Source organism: Apodemus sylvaticus, chromosome 16, assembly GCF_947179515.1.
Source record: "Apodemus sylvaticus chromosome 16, mApoSyl1.1, whole genome shotgun sequence".
In the NCBI taxonomy this organism is placed as follows: domain Eukaryota; kingdom Metazoa; phylum Chordata; class Mammalia; order Rodentia; family Muridae; genus Apodemus; species Apodemus sylvaticus.
The window spans coordinates 9,750,305-9,776,855 of NC_067487.1; the positions used below are offsets into that span (position 1 = coordinate 9,750,305).

Sequence of the window (26,551 nt, forward strand, 5' to 3'; positions counted from 1 at the left end):
TAAGGTGAATAAACAGTTATATCATGGTCAATTAAAACCTAAAAGTTAAGAATTAATCATTTTTAAGTGACTAAATGTCTCTAATGTACCTAACAGTGTATTTGAAGTACAGGTGACATTTATGGTGACAAGGCAGGTTGGAGAGGCCAGTTTATGTCTCTTAATCTTTAGTCTTCTGTATGCTATTGAAGTACATCCTAGGAGACACTCGGGAGGCCAGGCAGCAGGAGCTGATGGGAGAATCCATGGAGGGATGTTTTTTGCTGGCTTGCTTCCCCTGGCCTGCTCCCTTTGGTTTTTTGTAGAACCCACGACTACCAGGCCAGAGATGGTACCACCAACATGGGGCCTTCCCCATTTGATCTCTAATTGAGAAAAGGCCCCTCAGCTGAATCTCATGGATGTGGTTCCCCAACTGAAGCTCCTTTCTCTGTGATAACCCTTGCATGTGTCAAGTTAACACACAAAAGCAGCCATTACAAAGCCCAAGCTTGCTCACCTATACTCTAGGTAAGCTACCATGGGAGTACCTTGATGAACAGTCTTACCCAGCTGTGAACCAGGGAGTAGAATAAACAGCTGGGTACATTGATGTGTCCATGTACATCAGTGTAGTGACAGCAATGTTATGGGAGTGACCAGTTATTTTCTGGTTTAATTTAACGCTCATTCCACCAACAGGAACTAATAACTGGTGAGGTTAATCAGATGGTAAATCACTTGCAGTTTGTGTAGACCTCATGAGGTAAGTTTCCTCAAGAGTCCAGGGGGGATGCCATTATAAACGGGAATATCCTGTATGAATATACATTTGTTCTACGAGAGAGTAGTTTTTCAGAGCTACCATCTGTGTGGGAAGTTTCTGCCTTGAGGTGACATGGGTGCAGAGTTGATGCCCCTTCACCACCTGTGGCAGTCAGGGGAGCCGGCAGTGGTATCATGGCAGGAGGTGAGCTGGCCCTGCATCTCACACCTGCAGCACTCGGTAGAGTGGGGTCTGCACCTTTCCTGGACTGCACAGTAGAGCTGGCCCTGGTGGAGGAGCTGTGGGTGAGCTGACCCAAGGCCATGAAAGTGGGAGAGTGACCTGGCATCCTAGAGGAAATTGTATAGCATTATCTTTTTTTTTTTTTTTTTGTATAGCATTGTCTTAATAAAAGAAGGTTGAATCCAAATTACACATGGAGGGTGGTATAATCAGTTAGCATTACTTGCAATACATACTGTTAATCATCTTAGCCAGAAAGATTCCTGATATTTGCATAGAGAACACAAGAGAGTTTTATTGATTTACACTGCATATAAAGTCATTTGTCATAATCATTATTAAATATATGTTCACAGCATATACCAGAATTTGGCAGAGGTAGCCTTGGTAAGTATATGATGCTGGAATTTTATGGGGAGTTTGATACAGAAGGTCTGTCACGTCCTCATTAGGAATCTCTTGGCTATTATTACAGACTACTTTATATCAAGATTTACATCATAGTTCTCTCTGTTTGGCACAGGCAGCCTGTGAGCTGTTCTATAACACACAATGTCTTCTTATCTTGCTTTTTTTTTTTTTAAATCTATTTTCTCTCAGAATCAGAGGCAGTGTACCAGGACAGGAGACTTAGGTCTTAGGGATGCATATGCTTGGGTCTGACCTGGAGATGCTAAATCCTAGTTTCAAAGCCATCTTTCTCAGTTTCCCAAAACAGTGTGTATTGACAGAAATGTAATATTATCCATACCCATAAGATGTATATTTTATATATTGGAAAAGTAAAAAAAAAAAAATCAATAGTATCCAGGCTTTTTGGAGCATAAAACAGGGCAGGCTATGGACATAAGGCAAAGTAATCTCAAGAACTGAGGGAATATCCCATGTTACTTAGAGGAACAGGCTTGGAGACATAGGAGAAAGAGCAGGCATTAGCACCCAGTATAGCTTCTCTAGCCAGTGTTACTCCAGAAGTACACATCAAAGGGGCTGTCTAGCACAGAACACCTGTTCTCACACACCCCATAGCCACTGGGAGTTGGAGCCTGGTCCCCTTGGCTGGTTAAAATCCTGAATTCCCAGGGTCTCAGAAGCATAAAGAAGATTGTGTGCTCTACTCTTGCCAACATAGCACCTCCTGCTCAGGAGCCATGTGCAACCACCACAAGTGGTCTTGTCCTGCTTCCCTTAGCTCAGGATGTGACCACAAGAAAGCAGCCCAGTTTACAGTCTGTTCATTAGCACGGCGCCCTTAGGTAACTGGGCAGTTAGTAAACAAACAGAGGATCCCTGTGACTTCATTTATAGGAAGAAGTATCTGAGATACCTAACTAAATACTGTCTTTCAACAATAGGAGTGGTTATAATAATAACACAATGGATATTAGTATCTAGAGTGTCAAATATGCTAAAACTGAAAGGCCACTAGATCTCTGTAGATTTGAAAGGTTCTGGCTCCACCTGACCTGAGAGCATTGTTAGAGAGGAGGCAGCATATTCTACATGAGCACGGAACTGAAAGAGGCATGCAGTCCTGTGACTACCTGGGAGGTAGAACATGTTAACGAACACATGGAGCTTCTGCTCCACCTATGAAGATATAAATCCAAGAGGGATGTGTTGTGGGAAATACAAAAAATGTTCAACCCACCAATTCTGTGGGTTCTGACCACGCTCCTGCGCTCCTGTCACTGTCAGGGACTCTGGAGCTGCTGGTCTCTAGGCCTCACACTCTGAGGCCCTGTGGGGCCATAGGACCTTTGTTGGGCCATCTCACAGGGCCGTCCCTCTGTTACCTATCTCTCTGTCAGGGAACCCCAAGTTCCTTTTGCTACCAAGCAATATCCTCCCCCACCCCCCACCCCACCCATCTGCCAGCTCACCATCCAATTACCTGGTTATGTACGACTCATAATGCTTGATTCCCTAGCCAATTCAATTTATATAAAGTATAAACACAATTACAAGATGCCAATTCAGTAAAACCCTTATCCCAATATTTCTAACCTCATGAAACACACAGAAAACTGCCTGAAGCCATTCTGGTTCTGTGAACTGTGACCCTCTTGTGCACCCGTCCTTCTCTACAATTCTTAGCTCTGGCCCCTCCTTTCGTGTCCATTCACAGACCCTCTCTGTACTCATGAAATAGGACAGGAAAATTCCTGCAACACTTCACCCTTTCTGTTTAATAATAATAAAAAAAAGACCTTTTCTGAAAAATAAATTTTAAAATTTTGTCCAACATCAAAGACTTTTATGTTAGATGTAAATTGAACATAACTATAGCTATTTTGTAATTTATAAAGTATAAGAAACCTAACACACAGTTCAGTGTATTTGCCAATAAAATCGAACCCTGTCCTGTATCCTAAAAGACTATAGTTTTGCACCTGACTTATGTGATCGATGTAGAGTGAATGCCAACTGACAACTATCTTTCTAAAACTCTATCTTCTTTCTTAGTGCTATACAGTGTGGGCTGGCTATGAGACAATTAGTTTTCAACCCCGTCAGACATCCAAGAACTTCTGATATTAAATGAAAATATATAGGAAACTTTATATAGCTTTTAAGACTTAGTCAATTGATAGAGACTGCTGAATACCTGGACAGTCCTTACTTTAAAACGTTGGAGCATAGCTCTTCAGCCTTCTGGCCAGGGTCATCTGACAGGCTTAAGAGAAACAGGAAAAAAGGACATGCCTACTGTGTCTCAGCAGAAACAAAGCTGTCCTAACCTGTACAAGTGTCCTTGTGGACCATATTTGTCTGTAGATGAAGAGAGGCATTTTTTTGCCTAGTGGCTGTCTTGTCACAGCTGGAGTAACTCATAGACGCTCAATCTCTTTGAATCCGAGACAGGGAAGCTGTGGGGAGCAGACTAGTCTCAGCAAGTAAAAATCATAGCACAAAACGTCACATTCTCTGCATTTCTGACATTTTTGAAAATCAGCTGTTTGGATGAAGCAATTTGGGCAGTTGCCCATTAGGTACTTTCATCTGATTTTGATTACAATCTTGAAAATATTGGAACAGTAAGCTCTGAGCCATGAATTTGCTTTGACCCTAAACTCACAGGCTTAACATCTCAGACCTGTTGATAATAACAGCAAAGAAGTACTGGGTCTAAGCCCTGTGCTCTTAAATTTTTTTAAAAGTTCCTATATCAGGGATGATTATCAGTGACCGAATTTATATCCCTACATTTCTGATTCATTGGTTATGGCTAAGGAAATGATTGTTTCTGTCTTTAAACAAAGAAGACATTGATGTGAAGTTATAGGTCTACAGGTGAAGATACAGTGTCGTGTGTAACAGAGTCCAGTCACATGTTGCTGCCTTGAGTCACCTGTATTCCTGTGCTAATCAGTCAATCAAAGGCCTGTCAGCAACCCCAGTAAACTCTTGATTCATGATAGAGTCTTAGGTGGAATCTTTGCTGTGTCTGTCTTTACAGCCTGATCTGAGTGAACAGACTCATCTCTGTTCTGGAGACTGGACTCTGGGTAAGAACTCAGGAAAGTTGCATGCCTGCCGACCACTCTAAGTCTTATGTGATACTGCAGTGATAACAGGGGTCTTGCCCCCTGTAGTCCTTACTGTTTAGATCATCTTCCTTGGTGAGACTCCTGTGAGTCTTGTGAAGAACTCTGAATTCTCCATGCCTATTCACAAGCTTCATGTTCGAGAGTACACTTCTCGGAAAGTTCTCCAGGGTCAGCATGCAGCGACAGAGGAAACTGTTTTTGGGGCCTGACACTATCCCAAGATGGAAGCAGAACTGCCTAGCCCTAACCCCATTGTACTCGTGGAATCTCTGAGGTGCTGCCTGAAGGTCAGCATCGAGCTTTGCAGCTGTGCTAAAAGAAATGCTTTCCATGCAATTGGTATGTTGTATACTGTCCCTCCTCACACCTTTGTGGGGTCACACTTCATGAAACATGCCGGGGACAGCTAAGTGGACTTGGAACCCCAGCATAGACTCATGTTAGAACCACAGCCACATCTAGACAGAGGCTATCTGTGTTTCAGCCCACAGATCAAGTTTAGGTTGACACTGTTCTTTGGCATCTGTCTTAGTCAGGGTTTCTATTCCTATGCAAACATCATGACCAAGAAGCAAGTTGGGGAGACAAGGGTTTATTCAGCTTACACTTCCACGTTGCAGTTCATCACTAAAGGAAGTCAGGACTGGAACTCAAGCAGGTCAGGAAAGAGAAACTGATGCAGAGGCCATGGAGGGATGTTTTTTACTGGTTTGCTTCCCCTGACTTGCTCAGCTTGCTTTCTTATAGAACTACCAGTCCAGAGATGGTACCACCCACAAGGGGCCCTCCCCTCTTGATCTGTATTTGAGAAAATGCCCACAGCTGGGTCTCATGGAGGCACTTCCCCAACTAAGGCTCCTTTCTCAGTGATAACTCCAGCCTGTGTCAAGTGGACACACAAAACCTTCAGTACTGCATTCAAATGATCCGTTCAGCAGCCACAGATGCAATGCATGTGATGAGGGTTTTCAGAGCACATTTCCATCTAACTTGTTCTTACCCTTCTCTGCCAGGTGCCCATTCCTCCCTTTTGGAATAGGCAGGTTTCCACTGGCCCATGGCATGTTGAAGGAGAAAACTTGTGAGCATTTTTGAGATAAGCAATTGATCGAATTACAACATTGGAGACTCTGGGCTTTGACTGTAATGGGACTATAAAAGTCTATGGGCATGTTGAGAAATTGTACTTTTTAGAAACAGATGAAAGTGAAATTCTCAGAGGTTTTCAGGTTAGAGATTATGGTGTATTTTGAGGTCTTTGATTGACTAATTCCAATAAAGTTATTTGATATTTCTGATTTTTTTTGAAATAATGTTTTTTTCTGTTCTGATTCTGAAGAACTGAGGTAAATTCAAGGCAGATGTTTTGACTTCCAAAATATTGTCACATCGTAACACTTGCAGATCTGAGAAGGGAAAGGAAATTGACACATGAGACCTTTGCAGTGAGAATTCTAACAATGGATTACGGGCCAGTGGTCAGTACACACACCAGTGTGATGTCAGGAGCTGTGTCCCTTCGTGTGTAATCGGAGCAGAGGAAGTAACAACAACAACAAAACATACCATGTAGCATGTATATACCTGTGATTTGAGCAACCAGTTGGAGACCATTAAAATTGTAGTAGAGCTCCCACTAAAACAGAATTTCTTACATCTATTAACGTTTGAAAGTTTTAACTTTGTTAAATTATCTATAAGTTCTTTGTGTCCCTGACCAATTTACCACCATATATGGATCCCAATATTGACACAAAAACTGTTTTTCCAGAGGTGGGTTGTGATCCACGTATGTCTCACGCAGAGTGTCAGTACAGAAGAAACAAGTATCATTTATTTGCAATACTGAGTATTAAGACAGAGGCTACATTAGAGTCGAGTGCTTTAACGTAGCCTAAGTACCATAGTAAAGACAGCAAGAGAGAATTCTACATATCTAAGTACCTGGTAAATAACACATTTCCAGGACCACCTTCGCACAGACTTCTGGGATATGTAGTCCATGCGACTGTGACGTCACGAAATCCCAGTTTACCTTTCGTTTTGTTCAAGTGTATCTTCCTCAAAGTTTTGCGAGAGTCCTGTGCGGATGTACCTTTCTGTTGTCTCTGTCATGGAGGTTGGTCCAGGAAACAGCACAGCATGTACAAGCAGCGGGTGGTGGGAAGGCGGGGATCAGTTGCGGAAAAGTGAGGAAGGACCTGGGCTGGGTGGGAAGGCGGAAGTAGCTGCTGGGATTTGTTGGACTAAACTGTCTGGGTCACGTGGTGTTGCGGATCTGTACTGGGAGCAGGGAGACTGGTATTGTGTCCTTGGTGATGGGTCCCTTAAGACTCCACTTGCAGTCGGAGTCCGCCTTGGGCTTCCGGGACCTAGGAACAGTCTGGTAGCGCGGGAGTAGATAACAGTGCAGGGGCCAGGAGTGCAAGATAATGATGGCGAGATGACGACTTGCACCTGAGGTAGTGCTGGGAACTCATTGAACAGCTTTTCTGGGAAGCAAGCTCCACTAGCTGCTCCATCTTATGTGAACGCTGTCAGATTCCTCCGCACCTTTAGGGCAAATGGGGTCCTGGTCCCCTATACTCTCTGTACCCGGCCTCTTGCAAGGGTCTTGATTATGTTCATTTTCCTCTGTCATTTAAAAACTTAAGAAGGAAAACAATTCATGACACAACATGTTGTAGGTGGGAAAATCTGGAACACAGTAGGGAGATCTGCCAGAATTGGAGACTATAGAAAGTCTTTGACAATGGATGTTGAAACAAATGTAGTGGACACACAGAGGGAACTCTGCAAGGCAGGAGAAACCCGCCACCTGCTTTCACCTTGATGGCCTGGGTTCCTTAAACCTCTGAATGTTCTCTGTCGGTAACATAAGTTTGAGTATTTGTAAAAAAGACAGGATGTCTTCTTGGTACACTATAATTATGTCAGTGTGACTTGATCAGGCCTTGAACCTGAGAGTGGTTATGAGCAAGGTAGCAGGAACTGGGGAAAAGCTCCCATGGCCTTAGTCTAGGGTCTAGGTTTTGTGTCAGGTCAGCAGGGTGATGAAGAACTCACAGACCTGTGTGTATTCATGTGATTAAAGTAAACAGAACAGTGACAGAAAGGAAACTTGAGGCTACTCTGAGTCCCCTGCCTGTCATCTCTGCGTTTGTGAGGGGTGAGGGGGAAGGACCCTCTGGTCATCTCCTGCTTCATATTATGAGTTAAAAGCTGTGTCTGCTTGCCTGGCCAGCTCTGTCATATTCTATCTTTCATCATTCTGTACTTTCCAGGATCTATGTAGAACTGAGTCATCAGAGTGCAAGTCTGTCCTCTTTACTGAATACACCCACTTGCTGGTGCTTTAAGACGACACATACAGACTGTTGGCAGATTTCCTGACCTGCTGAGGCAGGGACGGTTAGGAGGAGGTGCACTTGAGTGTCAAGTGAAGGTCTGAACATTGTATTGGCCGTGGTGGAAGGAACAGGGACGCCTATGGATAAGAAGGATGACTGGTGTGCACTTCTGCAATTGTTTCCGTTATCTTGTAGCCTTGCTGCCCGTGCTACTGTGAGATATAAAAAGGCTGTGAAAAATAAACTCGAGGCTCCTGTCTGCTGTGGTATTGACCAGCGGTCCTCCCAGTTCTGTTTCTTGGTTCTGCATGTGTTTCCTGCCTTTCCTATCTTTAATCCTTTCTTCCCCTCAGAGACCGTTTGACTCTCAGCACAGCCTAGGAGTTGCTGCTTTGTGATCTGTGTTGTACGTGTTTTAAACACTATGCAGAATAGTCAGGCTGGCTGGGAATGGAGAGTCCTTATTGTTTGGAACCTGATCAGGAATCCAGCCCTCTCGTTGCACCTCATGTTGACTTCTCAATGTCCTGCTAATCTTTAGTTCTGTTGGACTCTCTGGATATATATCGCTCAGGTCAGACATTATTTGTACATCTTCCCCACAGAAAGTGAATTGTGCAAGTTTCCAATTCCCCTGAAGTGTTTGCTGTTAATTGTATTGGCTGAAATCCTGACTAAATGGTGTCCTGTTTACAGGTCCCCTGACCTCCACCCACTTTGTCTCACAGGAGATTGTACTCAGGACAGCGGACACTTGCCCATGCAGAATGGAGGAAGCCAGTGCTGGGCAGCCTAGGGAGTGGTCCTCACAGTTAAGTCTCCATTGTGAACATGCTCTGTTTCTCTCACAGGAAATTGCTTTCCTCTGTGCTCTACTCTGGGCTCCTGCCATTCTCTGCATTGGTGGTTTTCCCACGTATTTGGTGATCCTATGGTTAAAAAGAGTGTAATCAGTTTGTTGTCCCTTACTTGTAGACACAGGATCCTTCTGTGCCAGCTGTAATGAAGGTTTCAAGACATTTGAATATCTTTTCCCTTGAGAAACTTCTATTCACCAAAGTGCTTCATTCTGCTGGTGTTTTGCAGATGTACTGGCCTCCTCATTGCTACTGAACTCTGCTCATTAGACAAAAGAGTATTTTTTGTGCAGTCATTCTTTAAAGAGGATCTATTTCCATTGTCCCATGAAGTCCTGTGACAGTAGCTTTTCCTTCCCTTCAATGGTGGAAACACCTTCCATTCAGACACAAGCCTTAGGGAATTGCAAATGGATCTGACCTGAAGATGTGCAGCAGGATGGGTTGTCCTTAGTGAAGGTGCTTTGCCGGGTTCCGCGGGAGACAACAATATGTAGCCCTGCTTAGCTCTTACTCCAGTGGGCCACACCAGTGCTCCGTATGGCATTTTACCCCTAAAAATGCCACTCAGTGTGTTGACATTAGCAGAAGCTGTCCAGTGGCACTTGAAGCCTCATCCTTGTCAAAACCAGAGGTTTGTTGTGAGTTTGAGAATCCTAGGAAGGGAAGAGAAGCTTGGTAACCCAACACCATGACTTCCTGAGTAATGACATGGCCTGTGGTGCCCTGCAGGGGGAGTCTCCTGGGTAGACAAAGGAGTTTGGGCATCTAAGAACTGCTGAGAGAACTGATGTTCTCCAGGGATGAGTCCACTCACATTCATCCAGTAACCAGGGCCAGTCCTGAAAACATAAATCCAGGAGACAGTGAGGAGACTCAGCCATTCATGTTTATTTTATATTGCTAATGTGTAGATGTATGTATGTTTATGTGTGTGTGTATGAAACAATGGAGAAGAATACACTCTGTGTTTGTGATGGAGTGTTGGGGTACAGGAGAGAACCTGCAATGAGGAGATGGACGGAAAAATGATGTACTTGTGTTTTTAATCGATAATGTATTGGAGGAAAAATAGTCTTGTTAATTGTTACAATGTGGGTGAAACTGGAATTATGTTCATACAGAGAAAGCTAAATAACACATGATCTTATCAGTATGTTAAATGTGCAGAATTTTAACTCACAGAAGTTGGAGACGTAATGATTTTCCTGTTGACCAATGACACGAGGAAGCCAAGGCTTGGGGACATCCTGCACAGCTCACGCTCTGAGACAGTGTGACAGGGAGGAGCTCCCAGTCCCGTCGCCCCGGATGCCGGAGGTGTGTAAGGAGTATGTGGGGTATATCTCGGAAGCCTGCAATATTGCAGAATATTTGGTCACATTGGGAACCCCAAGATTGTGTTGTTTACTGAGCTTCTGGTTGTAGTGTGACTCAGCTCTTAACACACACCTTTAATCCCTCTGGCTGGAATACAGACGGGCCCTCAGTTCCTTTAATCCCAAACAAGGAAGGGAAAGTCCACTTGTGGAAGGCAGCGTCCATGTTTGGAAGGGATGTCTAACTGGGTGGCAGACAAAGTGATGAATCAGAAAGATTGTTCAGAATAGGATAAGCCCAGCTCTCACGAGAAGAGAGAGAAAAGGAAAGCTACTTCAGAGACCAGGGTAGAGAGAAGAAAAAAAAAAAAGACAGAAGCTGTTTTCCTAGGGTAACTGTACAGAGAGCTTTCAGAAAGAAAACAAGCTAGAAAAAGGTGAAGACAGAACAAGCCAGAGAATGAGGTGAAGCCAGAAGATTGGAACAGATTGACAGACTTAGTTTGAGGCCACGCAGAGCTGTGCAGAGAAGCTGAGAGAAGGCAGACTGTATCAGTCAGCCTGGAGAGGAGTTTGATCCACAGCAGCTGAGTTGAACTGGCCAGCAAGAGTTCAGAAAGAACTAGAAAGGGTGGGATTATTCAGCATCACGTTTGAGAGGCAGAAAATGTTCTGTGCCTAGGTAAACTTGTATGGAGTCTAGAAACTTCCAGCACTAGGCTTAGGTTAGTAGTAAGCCTCAGAGACAACAATTACATCAGGCAAATTAAAGTTACTTTTTAAGTAAAAGGGGCTAAGGGCAGACTCATGCCAGATGGAGCAATTGAGCTTATCAAAACAGAAAAGCAATCCAAAGCTTACTCATGCAATTAACACAAAATTTCCCATTAATACATAAATTGCTGATATTTTCACATTAATGAAAATGAAAAACAATGACGATTCTCATATGATATTCTGGGATTGTATTGAAGAAGATACAAAAAAATTTCTGGCATTAGATACTTTCGAAATAATTAAAGCAGCTTCAACAATTATATTTTCAATTATAGCACATCCAGTGGATCTTAATATTTATATTATTATTATTACTGGTCTTGATTTTTATTAATGGTTTAATTTATATTATTAATGGTTTTAATTAAAGGTGTGACATTATTCATGGGTCTTTATTTCAGGAAATGCTGTCCTTCTGGGATGTGGCTGTTGATTTCTCTCCAGAAGAGTGGGAATGCCTGGATCCTGCTCAGTGGAGTCTGTACAGGGACGTGATGCTGGAGAATTACAGCAACCTTGTGTTCCTGGGTGAGCATTGCATCTATAGAGAATTCATATCTCACCATCAACATGAACCTTCCCCACTTTGTACAATCTCTCATGGGAGTATTTCAACGAGTTTCATATCCTTCAGTTTAAGAAAAATTAGGGAGATTGCTGTACAGGTAAGAAACATTTCATTGTTTTCCTCCCTGTGTTTGAAGTGTCTGTGTTGGAAGCATGCCTCTAACAGTGGGACTGTTAGAAATGCCCGGGCCTCAGGCATGGACCACACATGTTAATGAAATAGTTTCTCAGTTCAGATTTAGTGTTTTCTCTCTAAAGAAGCTCAGGATCAGGATATTGTACATTCCATTCTGTATTGCACTGTATGTGTCAGAAACCATTTAAGAGCTAATTGTCTGCAGTCCTGTATTGTATCGTCTCTTTCCCTATAATCACTGTACTGAAAGAGAGCGTAGAAGACCTCTCCAATCTTGTCCTCTTTTCCTACACACAGGTCTTGCTGTCTCTAAGCCATTCCTGGTGACATTTCTGGAGCAAAGACCAGGGTCTTGGGATGTGAAGAGAGAAGCGGCAGCCACTGTGACCCCAGGTGTGTAGAAATGCGGGATCAGGGGACAGAGTTCAAGTCCAAAGATCCAGCCAAAGGCCAGGCTTTCCCATGTGCCCTGAAATGTGTATTATGAAAATCATTCTTTACATCTCCCTTCACATCTCTCAGGTGTTTATGGTGGTTTAAGTCTCTTAGGATTTATATTTTGCAAACAGTTACCTGCATTTACAAGGACCTCCAAGGGTTTTCATTTTGTTGAGTCTCTATTGTAATGTAACACTCAGGGAAATACAACTGAGTACTGGTCAGACTGGGAGTCATTTATTTGCTAGGGTTAAGGCATTCTCATGCCAGAAAGATCTCTGTACTGAAGTGAGCTTGACTTGGTTAATATAATCAACGCCACATTCCCATGACATGGGGGGCAGGCAGAAGCAGGGGCCTCAACAGTTTCAGTTCTGTTAGTTTGGACAAATTGGGGTGGGAAGCAGTTGGATGAAGTCAGACTAACAGGAGTCCCTCTGGACAGTGCATTTCTCACTGATTTAGGGAAGAGTCAGAGCATGGACTTACTGTATAAGGTGTTGTATTGGGACAATAGGTACAACAATTGAGCGGAGCCTATTTTGTTTATTCAGCAGCAATTTAGCACCAGTTTATTACCAGGGCCAAACCATTAGACCTAGGAAGAGAAGGATGAGACGTGTGTTAAGTCCTTCAGGTGTTCATCCACGGATCCCCATCAATCAAGTTACAGAACCAGCGGCCGTGTGCCTGTTTCATGGTTCCATTCTTTTTTAAGGAAAATATTTATTTCGCATACAAGGACTAAGTTTTATTTGGGTATGTACAGAATTATAAATCATTTAAAAAAAATCTGAAAACTTTATTTCTAAATCTGATGTTCCCAGACACATCAGAGCTAGTAAAGTCTTTTGTTTATAGAGTCCTTTCATTGGTAGCCATTGTGGTTATCCCTATAGGAACTATTATGGTTAATATTACCATGAGTCCCTGGGAGGAAGAGATCCCATGGTCCTTTGTCTAGGTCTTCTGTGTGTATATATCCACTGGCTTCTTGGTTTATATTGGGAACAGGGCTGAGGGGCTTGTCCAGTTGTCTCTGGAAGGTGACTCAGAACGACTGCCCTGGGTGAGCAGCCACAGTCCATACCTCCTCCTCCTCAGGCCACATTGCTTTCTTTACCTGGCTGTGGTGGGTTAACATGTGGCACATGCACCTTAGTTGAAGTGAGTGCCCACAGCTCACCCTGCTGTGCTGACTGACCCTGTGCAGAATCTGTCATATATTGTCTCACACTCTGCTGAGGACTGCTTACAGAATCAGACACTGACCTCTCAACTCAGGAGGAGGACAATTGAAAGACAGGGGACAGACAGTGTATGGCCATTTGAACTAGCGTGTAGTTCCCATACCATTTGGGTGGTGGGTATTGGTACGCGGTTCCCCTGTACACTGTATCCTCAATTATCAGATCAAGAGACATCGAGGGCAGAGTAAGTACAATGAACGCGTCCATTTGAGACATCTAGACAGGGGGTGCAGAGTCTAAGATCCTCCTCAGCATGAGAGCATCCATCCTCCTGTATTATGAGACTTGAGGGGTAACTCAATTTCCCTGCACATAAGGAATTGAAGTTCCTGGTCTGGCTTCCAGGCCAGAGGGAGCCAGGAGCAGCAGATGCTGGCAAGTCCTACCCCATCTTCTTCTCTTGTGAGGAGGCCAGCCTGCCGTTTACTCTGAGAGGTCTGTGTGCCATCAGACAGTGTGCTAATATTAACATGTCGTCTACCCTGAATGACTCCTACCATGCAAGCTTAGTGCAGTTTTAGCTTTCTTCACTCAAGCATTCCATTTCAATAACCAAAGACTGAGATTCTTTTAAATGTCCTGCCTCTAGTTGCTCCTGCACTAGCAAAAAGGCAGCTTCTAGTTTTTCTTTAGATAAAGACCACTGATCAACCCACACTGGATTATCATTAAGCCATTGAATTTTATCAGCATGGGATGTAGTTTTTAAACTACACCTGTTTTTGAATATTATTCCGTATTGAGCCAAGTGTAAGGTGACTTTAAATTTCAGTTTCCTATTTTAAGCTAAACTTTGACATATACAGAGGATCATATAATGGAATGTAGGTATTAGTCACTCGGTCCAATATTGTCTCTATAAATGAATTACATTTGTATTTAGCATGTATACAAACACAATTTGGCCATATTAATTACATTTAATCACTCATTAAGTGACTCATCATTACCAATTATGGATTAATTATATTTGTTGTGACATTTTACAGTGAATTACTGACTCTGATCAGATTAAGATTTTTTCTATTTTTGGATTTTTTTAATTTACATTTCAAACATTATTCCCTTTCCTGGTTTCCCCTCCAAAAATTCCCTCTCCCATCCTCCCTCCCTCTGTTTCCATGAGGGTGCTCCTCCACCCATTCACCTACTCCCATCTCCCCTGCTGGCTTTTCAAAAGACACTTATAAGAAATAAAAAGGTATGCAAGTAATTATCATTTCCTGACATGACACCTGTTCTCAAGTTCTTACAGTTTGAGAAAGTTAGCAAAGACATAGTGACTAGGTAGACATTTTTAAGTCAGAAGTGTTTTACTAATATGAGTAGCTTATAACTTAGGAACATAATAAAGTTTGAGATTAAACCTTCTTTCCTGGGCTGGCGAGAGGGCTCAGCAGTTAAGAGCACTGACTGAGAAGGTCCTGAGTTTAAATCCCAGCAACTGCATGGTGGCTCACAACCATCCGTAATGAGGTCTGACGCCTTCTTGTGGAGTGTCTGAAGATAGCTACAGTGTCCTTACATATAATAAATAAATAAACCTCATGGAAATGGAGGGAGGATGAGATAGGGGGTTCTGGAGGGGAAACAAGAAAAGGGGATAACGTTTGAAATGAAATGAAATGAAATGAAAAAAAAAATCCAAAAAAAGAAGAAAAATCCTAATCTGATCCTATTAGAAGTTTATGTTCAATGTTCTCTCTTTAAAAAAAAAAATCAAAAAATCAAAACCTTTTTCTCATAATGTCTGTATTACTTAGTCAGATCTAATGTGATTTAGCCTCATAATTTTGTCCTCTTCTTTATTTATATAATTTGTATTATCTTAAATAATTTAATCCAATTTCACACAATCACTATTAACTTTTTCTTTTACAGGCTTGGCTACTTTATAATTTCATGCATGTGTGGCCTTATAATATCTATATTGCTTGAAAGGCTTATGTCTGGTAGTAAAATGCCTTCACAACTTACTTAGGTAATTAACTTTGGATAATATGCCATTATTTCTATGTTCTGTTTGATTGTGCTCTTATTCCAGTAAAAACACACATTGTTTCCATCTCCTCTATGAATTTTGCTCAGTGCCTTCAGGCATTGAAATATACTGCAGATTTTTATTTGTGGTTAAATACATATGAGTTAATGTCCTCATTTTAAAAATAAGCCATATAAGTATAAAGAATATTGCTTAACTTTTGTTTGCATCTCAACTTTGGTTCAACAGGAATAATACTCAATGAACGTAACTATCACAACAAGCCCACTAATTGTAAATCACTCCTTATCAAACGACGAAGAATTCATATAGGGGAGAAACCCTACAAGTGTGGAGTATGTGGTAAGGCCCTTAGTTCTTATAAAACACTTTCTATACACCAGAGACTTCATACTGGAGACAAACCCTTCAAGTGTAAAGACTGTCATAAAGCCTTTAGTACTCAGTCATCACTTTTTATACACACGAAAAATCATTCTGATGAAAAAACCTACAAGTGTGAAGAATGTGGCAAGTTATTTTACTATCCTTCAATGCTGAAGCAACATCAGAGAATTCATTCTGGAGAGAAACCCGACAAGTGTGAAGAATCTGGAAAATCCTTTTGCTTTCCCTCATTCCCTAAGCAACATCAAAGAATCCATTGTGGAGAAAATTCCGACCAGCATGAAGAATGTGTCAAAAGATTTTCCCATCCTCTACACCTTCAAGACCATGAACAAATCCCTACTGAAGAGAAACCCTACAAGTGTGGAGAATGTTGTAAGTCCTTTCGTTATCCCTCAGCCCTTAGGACACACAAGACAGTTCATACTGGAGAGAAACCTTACAAGTGTGAAGAGTGTGGCAGATGTTTTTCCTCATCTTCCTGCCTTAGAAGACATCAAACACTTCACTCTGAGGACAATCCCTACAAGTGTGAGGACTGTGGCAGATGTTTCTGCTCATCTTCATCCCTTAGACGACATCAAACATTCCATTCTGAAAGCAATCCCTATAAGTGTGAAGAGTGTGACAAAAGGTTTTCGTGTTCTGCAAGTCTTCAGGAACATCAAACAATTCATACTGGCGAGAAGCCATACTCATGTGAAAACTGTCACAAAGCCTTTCGTTATCACTCATCCCTTAGGAGACATAAGACAGTTCATACTAGAGAGAAATCCTACAAGTGTGAAAAGTGCCCTAGGTACTTTTCTTCATCCTCATGCCTTGTAAGACATCAAGCAATTCATTCTGAGGACAATCCACATAAGTGTGTGGTATGTGGCAAAGCCTTTGTTAACTTGTATGGCCTTACTCGACACATGACAGTTCATGATGGAGAGAAATCCCATAAAGGTCTTAAAAAGTTTATACTTCTTCAGCCCTTAAAGGATATCAAATAATTCATATTGAATAAAACTCTATGACTGTGTGGAGTGTGGTAAAAATCATTCTTAATCCTTCAAACCTTATCCAACTCAAATCAATCCATAGGGTAGACTATTAAGTGTATTAGTTTGAAATGTCAACACCAGCATCTTACTTCTACTGGCCCAAATATTGAGAATGTCAGCAGAGAACTGTAGAAACTTCTCTATGCTACAACCTCCCAACCAGTGTGTTCAATAGTTTGCTTGAATATCGCATGGATTGATGTGTTTCTTTCTCCTGTACCTATAGATATGAAACAAAACTGCTACTATTTCATAATGTGGGTCTGAGATGAGGGGCATGTTATAGTTACTGTTGTTTTTCTCAGTGGGGTCACCCAAGCACCTCCAATAATGTTTCTCCTGGGCATGTAAAGAGCTTGATAAACTCATAAGTCTCACCTTTTGTAAAAATGGTCTGCATTGGTTCTAACCTAGAAACAATCTAAATTATTGTTTCTGTCTTTAAGTAAAGAAGACACTGATGTGATGTTATAGGTCTACAGGTGAAGATACAGTCTCATGTATAACAGTGATATATACACAAATACCAAACTCAGAGGATTTCCACAAGAAAAGTCTGTTAGTGGGGAAAGTTGGAAACTTCAGTGTGACCACTACACAATGCATTTGGAAGTAACAGAATAAATAATGTATAAACTGTAGCGACAAATTAAGACTGGAGACAAGGTGTCCAGGGATAGGAAGCAGAGGCTGATATAGAAAATTGCTTGCCTACAAGCCTTAAAACATGGTTTATGAATAGCAGAATCCATGTAACTATGGAAAGAGAGCAGAGGGCTGGGAGGTGTTCAAGTGAACATGAATGGAGTCAGGACAAGCTGGACCTCAGTCAGTTAAGAACTACTTCATGTCTAGATTTTTCTGTGGGGAATATGTAGACTCTCACTCACTGGATTTATCTAAAGACCATATTCCAAGGTGAGGAATGGTAAGGAAGATAATTATATTTGAAACTCACTTCCAGGCACCAATATCTGTTGAGGCCACCCCAATACAGAGAATTTTCAAACTCAGTTACCCAGAATTATTGAATGTTCTCATGATGAGTTCTTGAGTCACCCAGGAGACAAACTTCTGTTAATGTCTCTTTGGAGAATTTTGTAATTGATCATCAAGGAAAGAAGACCCTTTCTAAACATGTGTGTCTTCACACTTGGCTCCTAGGCCTTCAGCAATATGAACAGTGCTGAATAGAAGCATTCATTGCTCCCTCACTCATGAATGTGTTTGTGACCAACAGCAGTTTCCATTCCAAGGAAACATCCCAGTCTGGAGATGGGCCTCATTAACCTTAAAGAAGTTAACTTGTGAATAGTCATGGGGAATTCAGAGTTCTTCACAAGACTCACAGGAGCCTCACTGATGAAGCTGACATAAACAGAAAGGATTATAGGGTGGCGAGACCCCTGTTATCACTGCAACATCCTATAAGTCTTAGAGTGGTCTGCAGGCATGCAACTTTCCTGAGTTCTTACCCAGAGTCCAGTCACATGTTGCTTCCTTGAGTCACCTGTATTCCTGTGCTAATCAGTCAATCAAATACCTGTCAGCAACCCCAGTAAACTCTTTGATTAATGATAGAATCTTGGGTGAAATCTTTGCTGTGTCTGTTTTTACAGCCTGATCTGAGGTGAACCAACTGTTCTTCTCTTCTCCACTGGAAAATTACAGATTGGAGTGTCTTATTAGTTGTGAACCACACATCAAACTCTTTGCTTTCCTTCTTGTGGTTGAAGAGCTGAGAAGTCATTCCTCTGCAGGGAGCATGAAGCAGGCAGGCATGGTACTGAGCAGGAGCCGACAGCTTTCACCTTGACCCACAATTGAGGCACATCCAGCTAACTGGAAATTGCTTGCTATTGTATAACCTCAAAGGTCACACCTCCCAAGTCTTCCCAAATATTTCACACCAACTGGGGACCAAGCATCAAGCATATGAGGCTGTAGGATCCTATTCTCATTCTAAGACCTCAGTGACTTTAAAGTTACAGGCATTGTGAAATCTGCTATACTTGTTATAGAGATTAACTCCAATATGAGCAATCCTGGTACTTTATCCTGAGTCAACATTAAATGTGCTCTGAGCCAAGAGCACATCCAAAGAATTCTCCGTCTTAAGGAAGTTCAATTTCATTTGAAATTTCAATTTCATTTGAAAGCCCATTGTGGGGGCTCCATGCTCAAAAGTACACTTCTAGGAAAGTTCTCCAGGGTCAGCATGCAGCGACAAAGGAAACTGCTTTGGGGCCTGACACTATCCCAAGATGGAAGCAGAACTGCACAGCACTGTCCCTGTCTGAGGTGCAACCTGAAGGTCAGCGTGGAGCTTTGCAGCCATGCTAAGAGCAATGCTTCTCCATGCAGTTGGTATGTTGTATACTGTCCCTCCTCACACCTTTGTGGGATCACATTTCATGAATATGCTGGGGACAGCTAAGTGGACTCGGAGCCTGTCTTAGTCAGGGTTTCTATTCCTGCACAAACACCATGACCAAGAAGCAAGTTGGGGAGGAAAGGGTTAATTCAGCTTACAGTTCCACACTGCTGTTCATCACTAAAGGAAGTCAGGACTGGAACTCAAGCAGGTCAGGAAGCAGGAGCTGATGCAGGAGCCATAGAGGGATGTTTCTTACTAGCTTGCTCAGCCTGCTCTCTTTGTTTTGGTTTTTTTTTGGGGGGGTTGGATTTGGGATTTTTTTCGAGACAGGGTTTCGCTGTATAGCCCTGGCTGTCCTGGAACTCACTCTGTAGACCAGGTTGGCTTTGAACTCAGAAATCCGCCTGCCTCTGCCTCCCAGAGTGCTGGGATTAAAGGCGTGCGCCGCCGCCACCACCACCGGCTCAGCCTGCTCTCTTATAGAACCCAAGACTACCAGCCCATGGATGGCACCATCCATAAGAGGCCTTGAACACTAATTGAGAAAATGCCCCACAGCTGGATCTCATGGAGGCACTTTCCCAACTGAAACCCCTTTCTCTGTGATTACTCCAGCCTGTGTCAAGTTGACACACAAAACCAGCCAGTACAATTGACCCCTTGTCAATCACTATTAAGCCTCAACCCTTACTTTCTTATTCATCCCTAATATCTAAATAACTTTAAAAGTCCCACAGTCTTTACATATTAAAAATTCAATCCTCTTAAAATATACAGTATCTTTTAAAATTCAAAGCCTTTTAAAAATTCAACATCTCTTAACTGTGGGCTCCACTAAAATACGTTCTTCCTTCTAGAGGGAAAAATATCAGGACACAGTCACAATCAAAAGCAAAACTCAAACTCCAATGCTTCAATGTCTGGGATCCAACTCATGATCTTCCAGGCTCCTCCAAGGGCTTGGGTCACTTCTCCAGCTCTGCCCTTTATAGCATACACCTTCTCTTCTAAGCTCCAGCTGTCTGTACTCCACTGCTGCTGCTGTTCTTGGTGGTCATCTTATGACATGGGCAACTCCCAAAGATTGCTGTCTTCTGCTGTAACTAGGCTTCATCAATAGCCTCTCATAGGCTCTTTTCATGGTGCCAAGCCTCAATTACTACGCATGATCCCTTCAATCTTGGGTCATAAATTGCAACTGAGGTTGCAATTTCACCAATGGCCTTCGGCAGCCTCTCACAGTGCGGAGCCTCAGCTGCTCTTCATGACCCCTTCATGCCTTCAAAACCAGTACCACCTGGGTAACTCTTACATAGTACCAAGTCCAACCACAGCACAAAGTACAACCGTGGCTATCTCTGGAATACTGCCTCTGCTCTCAGAAAACACTTCCCTCAGTGACTTCACCTCAGTGATGCTGGTCTCTTAATCGTGGCTAATTTCTTAGCTCCAGCTAACCAGCATCAATAGTCCCAGTAACACAGAGGTTTGCTTTGGTGGTTCTGGTATCTTATTAATCACAGCTGATTCTTCAGTCCCACCTAACCAAAACCATGTATGTTTATGGGCACCCCACACAATAATTGTGGGTGACTTCAACACCCAACTCTCCACAATGGACAGATCAGGGAAACACAAACTAAACAGAGACACAGTGAAACTAACAGAAGTTCTTGACCAAATGGATTTAATAGATATTTATAGAATATTTCATCCCAAATCAAAAGAATATACCTTCTTCTCAGCACCTCATGGTACCATCTCCAAAATTGACCATATTTTTGGCCACAAAACAGACCTCAACAGGTATAAGGAGATTGAACTAATTCCATGCCTCCTATCAGATCACTATGGAGTAAGGGTGGTCTTCAATAGCAACAAAAACAACAGAAAGCTCACATACACATGGAGGCTGAACAATGCTCTACTCAATGATACCTTGGTCAAGGAAGAAATAAGGAAAGAAATCAAAACCTTTTTAGAATTTAATGAAAATGAAGGCACAACATACCCAAATTTATGGGACACAGTGAAAGCAGTGCTAAGAGGAAAACTCATAGCTCTGAGTGCCTCCAAAAAGAAACTGGAGAGAGCATATACTAGCAGCTTAACAGCACACCTGAAAGCTTTAGAACAGAAAGAGGCTAATACACCCAAGAGGAGTATAAGGCAGGAGATCCAGCTGTAAGGCATTTTCTCAATTATTGATCAAGGTGGGAGGGCTCCTTGTGGGTGGCACCATCCCTGGGCTGGGAATCTTGGGTTCTATAAGAGAGCAGGCTGAGCAAGCCATGGGAAGCAAGCCAGTAAGAAACATCCCTCCAGGGCCTCTGCATTAGCTCCTGCTTCCAGTCCTGACTTCCTTTGGTGATCAACAGCAGTGTTTTCAGTGTAAGCTGAATAAAGCCTTTCCTCCCCCAACCAGAAAGAATTTCACACATCACAAAGACCTTAGGGATGTCAGTTGCCCAGGGTGAGAGAACACTTTGCAAAGAAGAGCCAAGAATGGGAAGCACAGAACAGGAGTTCAATCTGCTGATGGAAGAATCAATTGAGACAGCTCACTCCCTTCAGACCAGACATCCCAACCTTTCCATATACATGCCTTGATCAAACAATTTCAAATGAGACATGATATCATTAACAAATAAATTGATCATTTGTTTTAAGAAAAATTTCACAAATGGGAAGGGCATTAATATGTTTTTTAATGAGGTCTCTTTTCCAGTACATATATCTTTCTCACTGCTGCAAAAGCAGATACCTCAACCCTAGTTTTAATTATTCTGGCTTATATACCCTAAGTGTCTCCAGTAAACCTGGGGATTCCATGCAATTAACGCCGCATTCCATGCAACTAACCGGAAGGAGCGACTCAGCAGAGGCTTCGGTGACCTTGCCTCTAGTCTCATTTTTTGGAAGGAATATTAACAAGCCCAGGTGTTTTTATTTTTAGCAGGCACATCTAGATTTATGAAGATTGTAGTTGTTCAGCTTAGAAGATGTTGAGCAACATCAGCTTGATAAAAGAAGGTTGAGTCCAAACTATACGCAGAAGGTAATGTGATAAATTAATACTACCTGTGCACATACTGTTAATCTGTTCTGACTTGAACATTTCCAGGTAAATCTTATAGCAGAGGATGGCCTTGTCAGACATTGAAGAGAAGAGAGGCCCTTGGTCCTGTGAAGGCTTGTTGCCCCAGTATAAGGGAATACCAGGGCAGGGAAGTGGGAGTGGGTGGGTTAGTGAGCAGGTGGAGGGAGGATGGGATAGGGGTTTTTGGAAGGGAGACGAGGAAAGGGGATAACATTTGAAATGTAATTAAAGAAACTATCTAATAATAAAATCTTATAGAAAACATGAGGTAGACTTTATAATTTAGATAGCATGTAGATTTATCGTGACCATCATTAAATTGATTAAACACTAAACATCTAAAGAACTTAGCCATGATTTTGCAGTTATGATTGAGAGATTTTTAGACAGAGTATCTCTTTTATCCTCGATACAGTTCTCTACCATGAGGTAAATAATGGCAGCCTCTACTGGAAGCAGTTCACCTCTTAGCTGTTCCCAAGTGCACGGTGCTTTTCTATTGTCCTGCCTCTCCCAGGGTCAGGGAGCTAGCCTGAGGCAGGACCGGGGCTGTGGAAGAAAGTCTGAGAGAGTTGTGTTTGGGTGTGAAGTGGGTGGGGCAAATCCTATTTCCAGAACCAGCTTTTAAGTGAGCAAAAACAGTGCATTATGATTTAAAAATATTATCTATATTCTAAGTGCATTTGCTTCTCAATAGGACTGAACCCAGTGATTTACACATCCACAGCTGGTTTGTGTGTCTGAAGATGTTGGCAGACAACACAATAATCCTATGTGTATTTTTCCCTCTTACAAAGATACCATGCTTTAGGATAATATAATGCTTCTATGAGACAGGGACATGCAATTCTTTTGTAGGTCAAATCTCTACCTCTTAAACCTGTAACCTAGGGACAATTAAACAGAAAACCATAAGACCTAGACCTCTGAAGAACTCACAAAGTGCTTGAAATGAAAGCTAGAACATCTAGGCTTTGTGGGGCAGAAACAAAGGCTGACCTTAGTCATAGGACAAAGGAATCCCAAGAACAGACAGAATGTCAGAAGATGCAGTCCTGAGAGTAGAAAGGACCAAGTATAAATTCTGTCCCCAGTCTCCTGTTGCACAAGCTGTACACCTAAGGGACCTCCCACAGAAGAACTGGCTACAACTTCTTGTTCACAGCAAGCTAAAGTTTGGACCTACATGTTGTCTAGGCCCCCGGGATACCCGTGTATCTGCTCACACCCTCACTGCATACCCTGGTCTAGAGGCTCCCAATTTCCATTGTGTTCTTCCGGCAGAGGTTGTCCTGCCTGAACTGGGACCTTATCATATATGGATGTGCCAGTGAGATTATATGGCTCCCAGTAGGGAGCTTTGGGAGTATGAGGCTAGGAATTGACTAGGTTTGGGCTCTTGAGAAGACCATCAGGGGGAACCCAGTGCTGGGGATGAGCAGATTGAAGAGGAAGTAGTATTTTTTTGCAGACCCACTAATGCAACCTCAGAAAGGAGGTTGGCAGTGCCCCAGAAGCACAGGGTAGAGGACAGAGAAACAATGCAGCCTTCAGTTGCCGTAACACCAAAGGGAACTTAGTGGCCTGATTATCTGGTCCCCAAGGAGGGTCAGGAAAGGGACAAAAAGTAGGGCACAGAACAATAGATGAGGCAGCATAGACAACGTGGACGATGCAACCACTCTCTCAGCATCCACAGGAATGACACTAGACAAGGACTTAACAGAAAATAGGTATCCATTACTTCTTCAGTCAATATCTTGAGTCTTAGAGGAAGTTTCTGGGAAAAGTCCTAATCAGGATTTACCCGCATTACCAGAAACTAGACCACACAGAGAAATACTAAAAAGATCAAGATTTCATCAAAAGTCTCCAAGTAGGACTCCAGCCATCCGTGTTTTCACGCTCATTGGAGGAATCCAGGAAGCAGTCCTCATCACGATTCACATCCTTTACCAGAAACGACACCAGACAGAAATATCTACACGCTCCTAATAAAGAACAGAAAAACATGTTCTTTCTTTATTAGGAAACACAATAGACATTCTGGGAACCCAGTCCTGCTGTGAGAGTTATGGTGTGCCAGGAGCCATTCTCACATAGATCTCAAAACCTCCTCCTTTAAGCCACCCTACATGCTCAAGCCTGCTTCTAGAAGAAAAAATATTAGCTTTCAGGTTTGCCAAATAGCAAGTTGGTCAGCACATATAGAGCTCATGTTGGTTAGAACAAACAGAGCTCACCTGCAGTTAGGTTACTATAGCAATCTCTTTCTACTTCACCTCCTCGTGATCATTTTAGTTTGCCAGCTTCCTTGAAGCCCAAGCCAGCTTTGTCATGAGATTCTGAGAGAAAAATTCTGAGAGACTACTTCCTAGAGACAATGTTTAGAGACAGTGCTTGTCCCTTGAGAGACTGTTCCTCAGAGACAATGTTTGACCCCTCATACCCCCTCCCTACATCGTGCTTGCTTTCCTTTATATTGCGATGTGTAAAACAACAAAGTCTGACCGCTTGATCAGAATTCTGTCTTGCTGTCCTTCTCTCGCATCTCTTGTCTCATATTCTCTCCTAGGTGGTCCAGGGCCCTGTTGACTCTCCTGCGGGTCAGGACAATGGGGCCTTGGAGCGTATCAGGAGGCAACTTTGCTGTGCCAATCCACTGAGCCCGGGTGACTCAAGGCAGAGTTTGAGTCCTTTGATTGGTAGAATTTTGCAAATGCCTTCAAATGTTGTATCTGCAGGAGATACAGGTGGATCTTAGATCGTAGATGCCTGCAAGAGTCATGTATTTGCTGGCTTTGGAGAGGTTTATACCAGAAAGAAGTCTTTTCTCAGAAATGAGGCATGATTAGATTATAAAGACTATCTCCAAATTACACAATACTAGAGTCAGGCTAAAAGCCTGAAAATTACACAAGTTTCAGTTCCATATATTCAAACAATTTGTTTTATGTTGTAAAATAGTGACTATTCTAAAGTTGAAGGTGACAGTGTATGAGAACACTTTCTCAGTAGGATTGGTGAGCTGGGGCTGCAGTTAGATAAAACTCAGGCAAAATGGAGTCACGTTTGGCAGTTCAGTGACAGACTTTGCACTGTTTCTATGCCTCAGAAAATTGCATACATTTCTAAACAGCAGGGTGTGAGACCATTGTAAGACAGTAACTTCACACATATTTCTTTCATACCACTTACATTCATTTTAATGAAAGTTACCCCGTATGAGTTCCTTATGAATGATGAAAATAACTTCTCATTTTCCCTATCACACACTCGATAATAATGATTTCAAATGCATGTCCTTTGAGGAGATATAGTCAAAAGGAAAACTGTCCGTAACTAGGGGAGTGTGTTTAATAGATCACCGATAAGGTTTCAGAATTCTGCAGTTTCAAGATTGTTTTTGCTTTACTTTGCAGTTTGATATCCTGTCTTAAAACTTGACAGGGAGCATTGCCTATAAGCCTTTGTCTACATGTAATCTATATATTTATGTAGGTGGAATATACAATTATAAAACACATCTGGACAGTGTAAGATAAAACTTTCCATGTAGTCTAGTTATCTGACCATGAGAACTGATGTTTCCACTTCATGGGAATCTTGTCTTGAATGTCTGTGCCTCATTCTCATTCATTCATTCATTCATTCATTCATTAATCTACTGTCTCATTCATTGCTCAATTGTTATTTAATGTTATTAATGAATAATTCTTAGGTTAATGCTATTCATCAACAGTTATGTTGCCTTCAATGAAAGTTGTTGGGGGTGACCTTCCTTACATTGTGTTAAGGTGTGTTTCTGCATTTTCAGTGGTTAATTCTGTACCAGGAGAGAGCCAAAAACTGACAAGATTTTGATATTGTCATTTCTATGACCCATCCCCATGTTTCTTGTATTGTAAATGTTTGTCCTTCCTCACCTGCCTAAAGGCAATTTAAGAGGTGTTGTCTAGCTGCTGATTGCTTATAATAGAGATCTAATGGACAATAGGCTGGGACAAGAAGTACAAGGGCAGAACTTCTGGTCAGTGAGTGTTGAGGGAGAGTCAAGAGAAGCTGGAGATTCAGAGGCAGACACAGAGGTGAAGAGACATAGACCAGAGCAGAGCGGGCCATATAGAGCTAGCCACATGACCCGCTGTAGGCTTGAAATGCCAGATTAAGTTTAAACAGTAGCTGAGAGACTGGCCCAGCAAAAGGCCTAAGCTTTGAACTGCATTGGAAGTCACCATGTGGTATATTTACACTATGGAATACTACTCAGCTATTAAAAACAATGAATTCCTAAAATTCTTAGGCAAGTGGGTGGAACTGGAGAATGTCATCCTGAGTGAGGTGACTCAATCACAAAAGAACACACATGGTATGCACTCACTGATAAGTGGATATTAGCCCGG

At 42.3% G+C, this 26,551-nt stretch overlaps 1 protein-coding gene across 18 annotated transcripts in view; it reads left to right on the forward strand.

The window, feature by feature from the left end:
* The window catches only part of LOC127666488 (zinc finger protein 58-like), a 65,437-nt gene extending 46,676 nt beyond the window's left edge, over positions 1–18,761 (forward strand). For 3 of the 18 annotated variants that reach the window (XM_052159313.1, XM_052159325.1, XM_052159322.1), the window contains 3 exons: positions 11,244–11,370; positions 11,843–11,938; positions 15,464–16,653. In XM_052159313.1, coding sequence (XP_052015273.1) covers positions 11,244–11,370; positions 11,843–11,938; positions 15,464–16,620 — 1,380 coding nt within the window. In that variant the 3' untranslated portion in view covers positions 16,621–16,653. The other 15 variants (XR_007973666.1, XM_052159328.1, XM_052159319.1 and 12 more) reach the window with 14 other exon arrangements.
* Positions 18,762–26,551: the final 7,790 nt, after the last annotated feature.